The following is a 14,752-nucleotide window of genomic DNA, read 5'->3' on the forward strand; positions in this document are numbered from 1 at the left end:
GAGAGCAAGAATGAGAATAAGCACAACAGAAAACAAAAATGATTGACAGCTCTAAGAACCTCCTCCTGGCTCTGATTGGTTGTTTCTAGTTAGCACTGGGAGAAAGCAGAGGAGCTAGATTTTTTCATAGATTATCTGAGTCATACCATACTGTCACAACAGTGACAGTTTCAACACCTATGTGAAAAAATATTTTTTGTAAAAGTTACATATTGCAGCCTTAAGGTTAAAAAAAGAGTGATGAGTAAGTGATTTACTTCAACATTTTCATGTTGAAGTAAATCTTAAATAGTTTTCTTTTGCAATTTAGGGTTGCATTTCCTCTTCGGCTCCCATCCGGGAACCTTTACCACAGTTGGATGAACTTTATACATTTTAAAAATATTGAAAATTATTGTCTCAGGAACATGAAGCAACTTTGAGATGAACTTGTTTCCTTTACTTTTAACATGGATATCTATCATTATGTTTCTGAACTCCTCAATCAGCTCTTGCATTTGCTTTCTCTGCCCCGTATTGGTGCGGTAACCCAATTTGTTTACCTTAGATGGTCTGAATAAAAACCTTGAATGCTCCTGTCATAATATGATTTTATATTTAGCTTAAAGCGTAGCTATAATGCAAGTGTTAGTCGTCTCTTTATGGGTACCAAGAAATTTAATTATATTATTTTAACATATCAATAAAATAATTTTTTAAAAAGTTTTTTTTATAACTTTATTTTCTGTGTCTCATTCCAAAGGCATGTGGGTATACATTTAAAATAACAAATACATATATTTAAGAAATAAAGCATTGTTGTAATTTGCTGTAAGGGTAATCTAGGCGTCTTCAGACTGAAATGTAACCACAGTTTTTATCTCTCATAAAGGTTAACAAAAAATTATCTTATCCAAGCCATTGGATGACTTTTTCCACTTTTTAGTAAGACTTGTGACAACTTAGCAAAGTGTTAAACATGACAGATTTTTAAATGATTATTAAATGATTATTTATTTATGGATGTCATGATGCGTTTGTCTCGTGTTATTTTAAAGAGCGCATGGAGACTGCTAATAAACAGCTCGCCTCTAAAGAGTGTGATAGCTCTGAAGACAATCGGAAAACCATCTCCCAGCTGGTTGCTCAGAGTGAGTAACAGACACACGTGACTGCAATCCAATTGTGCATTAGCTTAGAACATTTTTTAAACAATTCTGAAATTAGATTTTGTGTATTAAAATTTGAAAGCCATACCATGATTGCTCCAACTTGTAAGTAAATGCATTTTTGATTTTAGAAGTGCTTTCCAGTATTCCTTTTACTAGAGAAAGTTCTTTAGGGGTGTTGTAGCTGAATCAGCTTTCATTGATCATTAGATTTGTTGGAACTAAATTAAGCTGACTATAGGCAAGGGCCATGAAGCCAATGAATCAGCAGAAAATCTGTTTTTAGGCAGGATTCAGTCTACATGCTTCAAAATACACAAAATGAAGGGGTGCTTTATACATACAATGACTATAAATGTTTTTATTTTCTATTATTCATTAAGAAAAAGAAATTCTGCGGGAGAAGGAAAAGCTGGAGATGGAGCTGAATGCACTGCGCTCAACTGCAGATGACCAAAGGAGACACATTGAGATCAGAGACCAAGCACTGAACAATGCCCAGGCAAAAGTGGTTAAACTGGAGGAGGAGGTGAGAAAAATATAGATTAACTTTGTGTCCTGATATATTACTAAATTCTCTCAACAGATAAAGAAGAGGAGACATTCTGTTAATTGGACCAGATAACTGCAAATGTAGATCTTTGGGATTTACTTCACCCGCATTTGCTATACACTCGCATTTGCTATAGAGCAAATGCGAGTGTTCTATTACAATGTCAAACTAGAACTGCAAGCAGTTATAATGGGTTCTTCATCCAACCCATCAGGTCCTCCCCATGCACTGCCCCACCCACTTAGACATCATTTGACATGCGTTTTAATATGTGTTCCATACCCAGAATCGAACCTGCAGCTTCAGAGTCCATCACATTACTCAGCGAGCTATTTCACTGTGCTTACTCATGTTGGCTGAGAAAACAAATTCAAAATGCATTTATTGATCCCGCAATGAAATGAAGTGAAATACACAGCTCAACCCAGAATCAAACCTGCAGCCCTTTGATTCAGAGTCCATTGCATTACTCACTGAGCTATATTGTTTAATGCACTCATGTGCATAGTAAAACAGAAAGAGGAGATTCGCTGGCATTTGATTAGGCATTGAAGGCACAGGACTGCATTATTTTAAGATAAATTATACAAAAATCTTAATTGTGAATGTGTCCTGGTCAGTCCCAATAAAGTATACCTGGATTAAGCCATTAAAAGTTGACAGGAGTAAAATGCACAAATGAAGCACCCTGACTTTGATGTTGACTGGCTATACTGTTGTTGGCCCAGATAAGGTGGGTTTGGCACCATCATGTGGCCAATTAGGATGATTACACAATGTGGTCAGATCACACTCCTTTATACTTCCCCTGCTTATAACTGCTTTTCACATATAGAAATATTGAAAATGTCCCTAAAATGTTCCAGTTTGAGCTAAAATCTTAAAATTACACCAAATAATGAAGCTTGCTTCTCCTTTATAATATATTTTTATGCTGTTTTGTTGAAGTATGAATAGAAAAAATGTTGTTGTTTAATGTTGTTTTTTCATTTGGAAAAAACGATATTAAACATTACGAGCACTTAGTGCACAGGTGTCAAATTCAAGGCCCGGGGGCCAAACGGCCCACCGTTTCTTTTTATGTGGCCCTCTAGACTCCATATTACATCTATAAATCCTTCCAGTTTCTCACAAATCTGCAAAATTCACACAAAATTAACAAAACTCCACATTTTTTTCTGATTTTACTGCAAATGTTCTCAAAATTGGTCAAACACATCTAGTTTAAGTGACAGTTTAAGTGAGATCAAGTTAAGCTTGAGAGCAAGCCTAACTTGATCTCACTCGATCAGTTACAGTCGGCCTGTAACTGATAAGGCGTCGGCGAGTAATAAAACGTCACATTTAACTTTATATATTAGCGCAAATATCGTACAAATTCCTCACAAACATTTATAAATTTAAGAACATTCTGATTTTTGATATGCCCCAATATGAAAATGAGTTTGACACCGCTGACTTGGTGTGAAAGTTTGATTCGCTGTTATTCAAACAAAGAAGCTCAGATTCTTACTAGACTTTGAAGAATGACTGAGGCTGATGTGTTCCAGTTTGTGAGCAGTTTAGTTAGGATTGAGGAAGATACAGATTTTTGTGTTGAAGTCAACCGTTAGAAAAAACAGAGTGAAGCATATGAAGATAGATCTATACATAGAGTGGATGAAATGTTCAGAACAATTCAGAGAAAGCATCCTGAAAATTTGAGCTCATTTGGATGAATGTGTGATTTGTTTTAGATCTTTTTAAAATTTTGGAGGTCAGATGTAGTACTTTTCACGTTCTTGTTAATAATCCCCCCATACTTCAACCAACCATGACCATATTCAAAATACAAGTTAGGCCAGGGGCGTGGACGTATGTGCAAAGTTTTGCGAAAATCCGATCAGCGGTTTTTGCGTATCAAATTTTTTGTACTTGGTTGTACAAAGGAAATTGTGAAATGTTTTACGGTTCCAAAATTATGGGCAATTAAAATTTGCAGCTACGTATGTAGTGATGTTTAATTAGCTGTTATATGTCGTAATCAGTGATTGCATAGTTACTTTGAAAAAGTAACTTTAATCAGATTACTGATTACTAAGTTACATTAAAAGTAACTTTTTTAGTTACTTTCAGCAACTTCTGACAACAACGGTGCGCCACCTGTGAAAATTGCATTAAGCTTTGCCAATACTTAACTGCAAGTTATTTTATACTGGTAATGTTTCTCCATTCATAAGGTTTACCTGAAGGGGAGATTGTTTAATGGTTACAACAGTACAAAGAAAACTTTAGTAATTTTTGCATGTTTGGTCTGGAAAACTCTAAACAGGATTTTAGAGTTCCCGCTCTCCCTGCCCCAGCGTCCAGGTTCTGTGTTACGGCCCTACGTTTGTTGTCAGAGCGCAGCACACAGCACTCCTCCTGCGGCTCCACAACTCAGATGGCCTTCTGCACAGATTTGTGAAACTTATCTAAATATCAATAGCATTTAGTTGTGAAACTTTATGGACACGTTCATTCGTGGCTGTTTTCACGTTTATTGTGTTCATATTAGTCTTGATGTTTGCAGTTTTCTGGTGTTGCAACACGAAGCTCGACATCAGTCACAGCAAATATATTAACTTGACATTAACAAAGACACAGCGAGACAGATCATCCAGGAAATGATGAACAGGGAGAGTCTGACTAAAACTAACTGGTGGTCAGACAAATTCTGGGGCTTATTATGTGTTTTTGCTTATATATCAAATAAGCAACTTCATTTTCAAAAACGAGCCAAAAATATGCAACCCGTGACTCATTAACTTTGGAAGTGACTTTAGAAAAAACAAGCCCAAAGCTGCTTATAATAATCAAACTTGGCCACAGAAATTCAAAATAGTTCTTGTTTTTCAGCAACAAAATGTGCATCTCCTTCAATTGTATATGTTTCTGTCGCTGCTGACACTGTTGCATACAAACGGCGATCACTCCCCCAGACACGTAGAGGAAATAAAATTTAAATACAAAAGAAAATAGTAATGCACATTGATTTGGATAAGTAACTTTAATCAATGCGTTGGATTTCTTGTCACTGAAAAACGTGGTCCGAAGTCAGTAACGTGTTACTGACATCACTGGTTGAAATTGGGCAAAAAATAAAAAAATTGCCAGAATGACTTTTAAAAAAAATCTTCTTTAGCTTATATTGGACCAAGTTTTATTGGGCTCAGAGTTGATCTTAGGGGGCGAGATTGGTTTTCGCTAATGCAATGTTCGTGGCTCTCTGGTGAGAAATAATCCAGACTAAAAACTTTCGCACAGTGACTCATCTGTTGGAGAATCTTTCTACGAGACTATGCCCATATCAATTTTGTTCATGGGACATGCCATTTTTGAGTTATAAGCATAAATATTGCGCCACCAACAGGTGCACATGCCTGAGTATGTGTAAATGAGTGTAGCGGTGTGAGTGTTGAAGCCAGATGCAAATAAAAGTTGTAAATAAGTTCCGGGGGGTGGGGGGGAGGTAGGCGGCAGTATCAGTTTCAGCGAAGAATAACATATTATAAGAATGGAAAAACGGAGTAAAAACAATAGGGTCCTCTGCTCTGCTGGGAGCAAGCGAACGGTCATGCCTTGCATTGGCTGTCTGCTCGCTTCCGCAGGCTCAGAACCCTAATAAATAAGGGAAAAGGCAACAGCCCCTGCCTTATGCTTTAAAGTAGTTGGAAATAATCTGAAACAAAGCCATTTGTTCTGACTTCATCCACAGATCTTGAACTTTGATCCATCTACAAATATTTGACCCAAATCCAAATTGTTTTAATGCTGTAAACAGGTAAATCAACTCTATTCTGTTGAATGTAGGGATGCTCTGATCAGGTTTTTTGCTGCCGATTCCGGTACCGATCACCGATCACTGCCGATTGCCTGGAATGGCTGTTAATTTTTTACTTTAGGTATAAATGATGCTATGTTATCTGGCAAAATGGAAAAATTATCTGCCAATAAATTCACCTAATTTAGACATAATTACAGAGCCCTCTTGGGGACATGGAGAAAATATTTTCTTTTGCGTTACCTCGCAAAACATTTGTGTTTCTCATGATTTGGAGCTTAAGAGATGGTGAGGCAGACGCAGTGGACCCTGGTAATGGTGAATATGTTGATTTAATGATAAATGTGTACAGAAATCCAGGCAGCACAGGTGAATTAGGAGACAAGGAACTCAACAGTGGTAGCACTGGTATAGAACTAGGCAACAAGAACAAAGACATGACACAGTATTGACAAGGATTCGACAAGGAACAAAAGACACAGATGGATTTAAATACACAGATGGTAATCAGGGAACACAAGACACAGTTGGAAGCAATCAAGGTGTAAACGGGATAACATAGAGACTCAACTGAATACAAAGCCTAAATAAAGCCACAGAAAACCCAAATCCTCACAGTACCCCCCTCTCAAGGCGGCTCCAAGAGGGTTAGGGTTAGGTCCAGAAAAAAAAGTCCAAAACAAAAACAACCCAACCAGGGTGGGCGGAGGGGCGCTGGACGGAGGGCCAGAGTCTAAACCAAAAATACCATGAAAGAAACAAAACAAACTGGGTCCCAAAACAACAAAACACGGTCAGGGCAGGGCCTACCGTGAACTGCCCAGTGGATGATATAGGAGGCAGACCCATGCTGGCCGGTCCAGAGGCCAGGAATGGCGCAGGAGGTGGACCGATGGTGGCGAGTCTCGAGGCAGGGAACGGCTCAGGAAGTGGACCCATGGTGGCGAGTCCGGAGGCCAGGAATGGCACAGGAGCCGGACCTGTTGTGGCACAGGAGGCGGACTCCTGGAGTCTGCCTCCAGGCCTCCAGGTCAGGAGTTTCGCTCCAGGTCTTCCTGGAGTGCCGACAGACTGCACAGGTTTGTGCTCAGGCAGCTCAGGAAGGCTAGGCTCAGGCAGCTCAGGGTCTTGGAGGGCACTGAGAGACTCGCTGGAGGGCTCGCTGGGAGCACATTGAGACTCCCTGGGAAGCACTGGGAGGAGACGAAGAGTCACTTGGAGGAGAAGAGGAGTCACCGGGAGGGGCGGAGAACCCACTTACTGGGGCGGAAGGTGCAGCTGGTCTTTGTGACGGAGGGGAGTCTGGAGCTGTGGAGGAGGATGGAGATCAGAAGATGGGAGTATCCGGCATTGGCGGAGGTGGTTCGCCGATAATAAGAGCAAAAGCTGTGTTGTTGCGCAACACCCCCCCCCCTCCTTTCTGTCTCTACTCTCTCACTCTCGTACTTCCTCTTCTGAGAGGGGAGATGTGCTACCAGCTCTCCGTCTAACGGGTCCGTTGAGTTTCCTAAATCTGCTGGGATTTACCCTGTCCAGAACTGAAGTAAACTCTGTTTAAGCTGGTTTCGAGAAACGATTCGCCTGGTTATCTGACGGCCTACATCCAGGTGTCCCACCCTTCTTCCCCCTGTGAATTAGCCAGACTGAGCAGCCTACAGCCAACTAGTTTCACAGAGCACACCTGTTAACGGTCGCTCGTTCTCTATTTTACAACTTGCATTTGTTATTGAACCAGGTAGGTTTTAGTAACTCGGGCGAGTCCCAAGGATGATGTTTTAAATATGGGCTACCAGCAACCTAAAAACATTTTCCACCTCTTCCTCTCCAGAATCAAACATCATAGCTATTTTACAACCATCAAAGAACTTTAAGGTGACTCATTAACTGAATGTCCACAACATCTTTAGATTTTCTTTATGCTAAATATTTTATTAGTAAGGCATTTTTGCAAGGGTCAGTACAGCTTAATTCAGTAGCAGAAATAATCAAATAAGTAAAATCAGTCATCTAGTCTATCTTTCCCTACTGCTGATACTGAGAACTAAAAAAGGGAACCTTTGAGAGAGACGGACGGAGCCTGGCGCCTCGAACCCCAGACCTGGCACGACGACGAAGAAGGTGCTGCAGCAGGAGGAAGACGCCGATCGATGAAGGCCAGGATCTCCGCAGGTCTGATGAGCCTCCTCTCCGCATGGATGCTGAGGTCACACAGGACTTGGTGCTGGCAGGAAAAAAGGCACCAGTTCTTCTTCTTTGTCTTTGCCTTTGTCTTCATCTTTGTCTTTGGGGTCTGAACCCAGCCGATGAGAGAAGTGCGATTCGAAGCCACAGATTGTGGGCCAGACGGGTTGGTCCCCATGCATGCACAGGACAGTCTCCGGCTCTGTGGCCCCGGCTCTTCTTCAGCTGCAGAGTTCTTTGTCCATCTCGATCTTGGCTCGAAGCTGCCCGGAGGATCCAACAAAAGGTTCCTCTTTTGCACCCACCTTATATAGGGTTTATCCACTGCTTAGACAGATGATCTCATATCCGTCACTGTCTTAAGAGACATCATGTCATGATGTCTGTGCCAATGTCTCAGGGTTGCTCAACCTCCTATGTCCCTTGCCTGCACAACCTTTCACCTACTCTCTACCTCCAACATATCAGTGATGTTTAATTGCAGTTACACCTTTTTACACCATTTCAAGTTCAATGTCAAAATCACATTTATATCACATTTATTTTCTTTAGCTTCTCTGATTTAGCATTCATTTATAATTTTATAACCATAACTTATTAATTATTCTTATTATAATCTTAATGTGAGTTATTTCAGATGTTTTCTGAAAAGAAACCAAGAATAATCCATGATTCTAATTATTTTATACCAAAGTTACAGTTACTTGTTTTTCTTGTAAGTGTTCTCACAAATATAAGTGTAAGTATTATTACAAGTAAACCAATATTAATATAAGTATTTTACTTTGAATCTTATCAAATTACTAATAATGTTTAGATTTCATTCTTTAAAACTTTCATGCTTTAAACTAAGGAATAGTCTCAGCTATTTTTATAAATCTGCAGGCTGGAAACTTACTTCCTCTTTTTCCAGGAAACCTGCTTTTCCTGTTTAATGACTCTCTCTGACTGACTATGATTTCTTATGATTAGATAGAAAAAAGTTGAATTAAAGCAAAGTTTGCATGAGACAAAAACAACACACACAACCAGATTTATTTTATTGACACTTAAGTCTACTGTTGGGCCTTGATGTCACTTGAGTGATTCATTTTAAAGATAACTTTATTTATTATTACTGTTAAACTAACTTTATTGACACTTAAGTCTACTGTTGGGCCCTGATGTCACTTGAGTGATTCATTTTAAAGATAACTTTATTTATTATTACTGTTAAACTAAAATCTCCAGCATGGGGAAGTGGGATGAGCTCGGATTTTCTTGACAGCTGCTTGGCAGTGCCACTCCGCCTCCTCCAAGTATGGTCCATTAATGGTCCATCCATCCGATGGATGGACCATTAAGTCCATCCATGGGAAACGAGGTAACCAGTCCCGCAGGGTGATGACACATCTGGTGGCTACCTCTAAGCGTCTCTGGGCAGAGCAGGGATAAGCCACCATATCAGTAAAGTCTCTTACAATCCATTGAAGAGGTTTAAGTTTCTCTGGGTTCATTATATGATGTTTCCTTCTTTCTTCTTTTCTTTTACTTCTTGTAGCTAACCTCACCATTTCTTTTGGTCTGGTCTTCTTATGGGCTGCTGTACTTTCTGCTTTAATACAAGGTTATGTAAGGTTTTTCCATGAATGTTAATATCTCGTGAAAAATCTGATGTATATCTCTTTCTTAAATATAGAAATGCACCACAAACACACGATATAAACAGAAACTTTCCGTAAGTAGGAAAGAAATAAAAATACATCCAAACTATCTTCACTATTTGCGGGGTAATGAGACAGTTTTGTATCTCTACTGTGCTGGTAGTCTGAATGGTAAAGGGCCATTTTCATGTGCAGTTCCATCTCAACCTTACACAAACGGACATAAACATGCAGCGAATACATTGAGTTTCAATCAGTTTTTTTGCTGCAAAGACTTAATAATAAACACGTTTTTACAGAGGCTTTGTTAGAGCCATTTGAATGAAATAAGTAATTATTAATATGACAGGAGCACACGGCTTTGACACTGGGGTGGTGGGTGCGTCAATGTGGGCGTGACTGTCACCAAATATGAATGGGAAGGTTACTGGCGTGCTGGCTTTGTGTGTTTGAGGACGCGGCACTTGTGCATTGTTTGTCCTGGTCAGTCTGTGTCACAGTCCTTGTAAAGCTTGATTCATGATAATCAAAATGGAATAAATCGATAATTGTGACAGAACAAAGAAGTGACCCGGAAATGATTGACACACGCGTCGGACAGATGAGATTCCCGGAGTTAACCCAGTGCGGCCCTCTGTCACCATTTCCTGCACATTTAGGCTCTTTAAACATGCATGTATTTGAAATATTAAATTGACATTCATGACTATATACAAAATAGACCATCAAATATTGAACGCAAAACTTATTGAGAGGGAACACAAAAGTATTGCGAGGTAACGCAAAAGAAAAAAAATTCCCCGTGTCCCCTGGAGGATTCCGTACATAATTTTACATACTTTAATACATATAAATCTTTTGTTTGTTTGTTTGATTTACATGCTGCAGCTTTAAGCAGACGTTCGGTGTGAGAGTTCAGTCTGGTGGAGGTTGAGCGGCTCTACATCTGTAAAATATTACTACCAGTAGCTCGTAGCGGCGGTCCAAGAGCGAGAGCAGAACCAGCGTCTTACACCGCTAGCTCGTTGACTTAAATTATTTTTCGAGTTATTTGTTTAGCTTTCTGACCGTCATGCTCTTCCAGGTGAGTTTTGGTAGTTGTGTGCTGCTTTACCTGCTATCTGGCTGCTCCGGATGTCCTTTTTTCCTGCATTGAGCCTCGATGTAGCCAAATCCCGTCAAGTGTTTGTTTTTTAAATGCCACATTAGATTCGTTGTGTTGATGCATTTTGACGTGCTTCACTAATGTAATTGTCAACACGCAAATTCACTCTCAGAGCGTTATAGTTACGACAGGATTTATTGTGACTGGCCTATGAATGAACAGGGTCCTTAATCTGTTTTAAGTGGGACTGAGTTTATAGTTTGCATGAGCGTTTTTGACAGCTTTTCATTTACCAAGGATTCATTGTAAACTGACTTCAGTATAGATACGAGTTTTGAAGAAAATCTCCTGAAAAACTCTATGGGTAGTTTGATAAACTTTATAGCTCGCTATCAAGTGGTTGGAATACTGAAACATATGACAGGCTTCAGACTTCTCTTCTCAAAAGATTTTGAAAGCCAAGTAGCATTCTCCTTCCACTTCAGACCACAACCTGGGGTCCAAACATAAAAAAAACATAAAAAATACAATGAGAGTTTGTTGAGAAAAAGTTGAATAGACATACATACTTTACAATGCTTTTGAAATGCACCTTCATACATTTACACACAGTTATGATACTGAATATCTATGACGTTCAATCCTTCATTAAGTTAATTTCTACACCATCAAATTTTCTTTTTGACACCTCTAACATAGATAAGAACATCTGGAGAAAGTCATATTTTTTAATAAGTTGTATTACTTTGTCTCATACTCTGCTGAAGAGGATGGTTGATTATAAAGCCTTTTATTTTACTGTGGCAGAGAACAAAACACTAAAAGCGTCATTGACAGTAACTTAAAAGGAATATGTATCTATATGTATCTGCAGCTTAAAAAAAAACAAGTTTATGTGGAGAAAGTGGAAAGGATGCAACAGGCTCTGGCCCAGCTCCAGGCAGCATGTGAAAAGAGAGAACAACTAGAACACCGTCTTCGTACAAGACTGGAAAGAGAGCTGGAGTCTTTACGTCTGCAGCAGGTAACCATTTCACAATTCTGTATTGCTAAAATATCTCCACAGTTCTGTATCAACCTTGTGATATTTCACTGTTAGTTTCTAGCTAAAATTAACTATTGATTTATATGCTAAATTCAGAGCAGTTTTTTCTTTAAACCTAAATGCTCTCTCATATGCACAGGTGGAAGGGAAGGCAATGTAGCTCTCACTCTGATTACAAAACATGAAACCAGTAAGCCACCACAGTGATAACAATAATGTAATTTAGTTTGCTGCATACTGTTCTTTGAGCTATGCTTTTAAGTTGATAATGATTGCAAAGATGAAGCTGTCTTTGGATCTACTGCTGTCCAAAATACTGCTGTTCAGATTTTAACTAACAAAACCAAAACATTGATAACAATGATGGAGTATAGAGCTATTAAAAGGAATACTACCTCAGACTATCGGAGATGAATGTGTAAACTTTTAGAAAATGTTTTTCTTGTGTCTTCTGCATGTTTTGTTTTTTTCCCATCAATCTTCATGTGTTAATCATGCCATTCAGCGTCAAGGAACCTCACAGAGCAGTGGCTTGGTGACATCAGAGTACAATGCCACAGCCCTAATGGAGCACCTAAGAGAGAAGGAGGAACGCATTCTGGCTCTGGAGGCTGACATGACTAAATGGGAGCAAAAGTATTTAGAGGAAAGTGTAATGAGGCAGTTTGCCCTGGATGCTGCCGCGTCTGTTGCTATGCAGAGGTGAGATTTCTGCAGTTGAAGACAACATCAGGTTTCAGGTTTAAATTTTGTCTTGTGTATGAAAATCTGTTTTTCTTGTCTGTCTTGTTTTACAACATTATGACAACTGGTCATAATGCTTAGTTTTCACCATAAGTTGGAAACCAAGTACAGGCTGACTCTTTTCAAAGCTCGTGAAAAAACTATGTAGACAGTTCAAATTCAGATTTCCCCTCAATCTGACGGTCAGAATACTGAGTTTAAGTAACTGACAATTACAGTCATGATGAAATGACAACTTCCTCCCTGGACTTCTGTGGACATTGACAAAAGGTGAATAGAGAGCAAAAAAACTAGTAGCCTTTCTGTCAATCGGCTGAAGTTAAGCCAGCATCATTAGGCAGTTTTCCATTAGACCATCTCTAACCTGTTTGATCCCAGTCCACCCCAGCCAGAATAATTTTCCATTAGTAGATCTGACCCGGCTCTGGCTGGCTGTTTTCTGATTCTCGTACCTAGTTCAGGGGTAGTACTAGCCGCACCGAGCCAGGGATGGCACCGAAGCAATTTGATTGACAGCTGGCACCATTCCCTGACTGGCTCGTGATTACCTCACAGCAAACTCCAGAACAATACTATAGTTTAGCTGTGGAGAACGGACATGCCATCTGCTCTCAGAGAGCTGCTCAAGGAGCATATAATGAGTTTAATCAGGAGCATCGCCAGAAACACATGCTTTAAGTTTTGCAGGACTGTAAGCAGCTGCACTGTAATAAATCTCTGTAAAATCTACAGCATGAAAATACAGTAAGGTGGCTGGGTTTTGAAAATACAGCTCTTTATTGTGATCTGAAATGCGTATGGAAAGTATATGGGACTTGATTGGACTGCTGGATCACGTGCGGAAATTTACAGCTGTACTGTAAATTTTTAATGAACAGTTGCATTGTGGGATATTTACCAGCTGGAGGCGAACGTTCACAGGCTAGACGGCGTGGCCAACAATGACTTTCACCGGGTAAGTACTTTTAAATAAAAACATTATTTTGCAGTTTTGTGTTTGTTTGTGTAAGAAAATATATTTTATGTGGTTATATTGAGCTACTCTTGCTTGTTTGCTAAAGTTAATTTTGGTTATTTCTCAGCTAGCATTATGTGCAACACAAGTGATTTTTAGTTCAGTTCACCTAGAACAGTGTTTCTCACCCTTTTTTGGGCCAGTGCCCCGCTATCAAAGAATTTGTAGGCTACTTTTCACCGAATATTATTTTATTATTAATATTACTATCACTATTGTTGATGTTTTGATTTTTATGGTTGTTTCTGGAGGTATCGTCCAAAATAATTTCCCAGATGGTCAGAGTGGAAAAAAATATTCTTATGTGCAATTTTATGATGTTAGTTGTTAAATATTGCACAATATGACCAGATAAAAGATGCACAACAATACAAGTTTGAACTTTGAAGTGTTTGCAAAAAGACAGTGCTCTGCAACATTAAAACATGGGTAGAACTGCACTTATGTCAATCATAACTCTTCTTCTCTTGAGTGTTTCTGTCAGTTTCTGGTGGTGCAGCTCTGTGCTGCCTTCAGGAGAATGGGACATCAGAGTATCATCCATAAAATTTCACCCACATGGCATTTACTGTGTAAACCAGAGCTTTCGGTGGAAAAGTAAAAGTTCCAGAACCTTTTATTGGCATATAAATATGGGCCTGAAACATGGATTATATCTTTATACTGACCTGTCTATAGATTTATAGATTAATAGTTTTACTGGACAGAAATTACATTTCCTAATGAGTCAAATTGAAAGTGTCATGGAGTCATGAACAGCCTCGTGATATTAACACTGTCATGAAAAATAATATTGAAGAAATAAATATATAAAATAAAATCTAATTAAAAACATAAATAAGCGATAAGCTCCTTATTACTGTTATGGTCTGTAAAATATATTTCTTCTTGGATGTGGTCTCAACAAACCCATGGCACTTCAGTAATGTTATTTGACGTTTATGTGGAAACAGTGTCTGTTTATTCTTGCCATATAGTCCTCTGTGTTAATTATTGCTCGAAAGGTCTTGCCATACCAGTTTATTCCCTGTATTTAATTTAGTTTCTTAGTTTATTCTTGCATTTAGTTCTTCATTCCTTATTATTTAGTTTTCTTTGATTAGTATTATCCTCTCTTGGTTTATTGTTATGTCTTCTTTAGTTTTTTTAGTGTTGCTAGTTTTATTTGATCGTTTTTATTGACGCTCTCCACCAGTAATCTAAGCTCATCACGTCAATCACCTGCTCTGCCGCTTAATCATCATGTGTTTCACCTGATTTGACACTCATAGATTTTTCACTGTTCACCGCCGGATTCTCTGATCATAATTCACATTTAGTTTGTTGCTCCGTTCTAAGTCACGGTTCTCCTGTTTCAGGGTTTTGCGCAATGTGCGCATCGTTATTTTTTCTTTTCTTCTTCTTCTTTTTTTACCCCCTGCGGTGCGGAGCGGTCGGTAAATGCGTATCGATGGAGAACAGCAGACTGTTTTAGCTCAGGTATTCTGATGATTAAAATTCAAAGGTGCTGTGATAC

General features: G+C 39.1%; 1 protein-coding gene across 6 annotated transcripts in view; it reads left to right on the forward strand.

Annotated features, from left to right (window-relative positions):
* Positions 1 to 14,752, forward strand: part of amot (angiomotin) — a 67,256-nt gene that overhangs the window by 29,453 nt on the left and 23,051 nt on the right. For all 6 annotated transcript variants that reach the window (XM_028032487.1, XM_028032483.1, XM_028032485.1 and 3 more), the window contains 4 exons: positions 1,038 to 1,130; positions 1,532 to 1,677; positions 11,307 to 11,456; positions 11,983 to 12,179. In XM_028032487.1, coding sequence (XP_027888288.1) covers positions 1,038 to 1,130; positions 1,532 to 1,677; positions 11,307 to 11,456; positions 11,983 to 12,179 — 586 coding nt within the window. The remainder of the gene's footprint in view (positions 1 to 1,037; positions 1,131 to 1,531; positions 1,678 to 11,306; positions 11,457 to 11,982; positions 12,180 to 14,752) is intronic.

Source organism: Xiphophorus couchianus, chromosome 11 (assembly GCF_001444195.1).
Source record: "Xiphophorus couchianus chromosome 11, X_couchianus-1.0, whole genome shotgun sequence".
Taxonomy (NCBI): domain Eukaryota; kingdom Metazoa; phylum Chordata; class Actinopteri; order Cyprinodontiformes; family Poeciliidae; genus Xiphophorus; species Xiphophorus couchianus.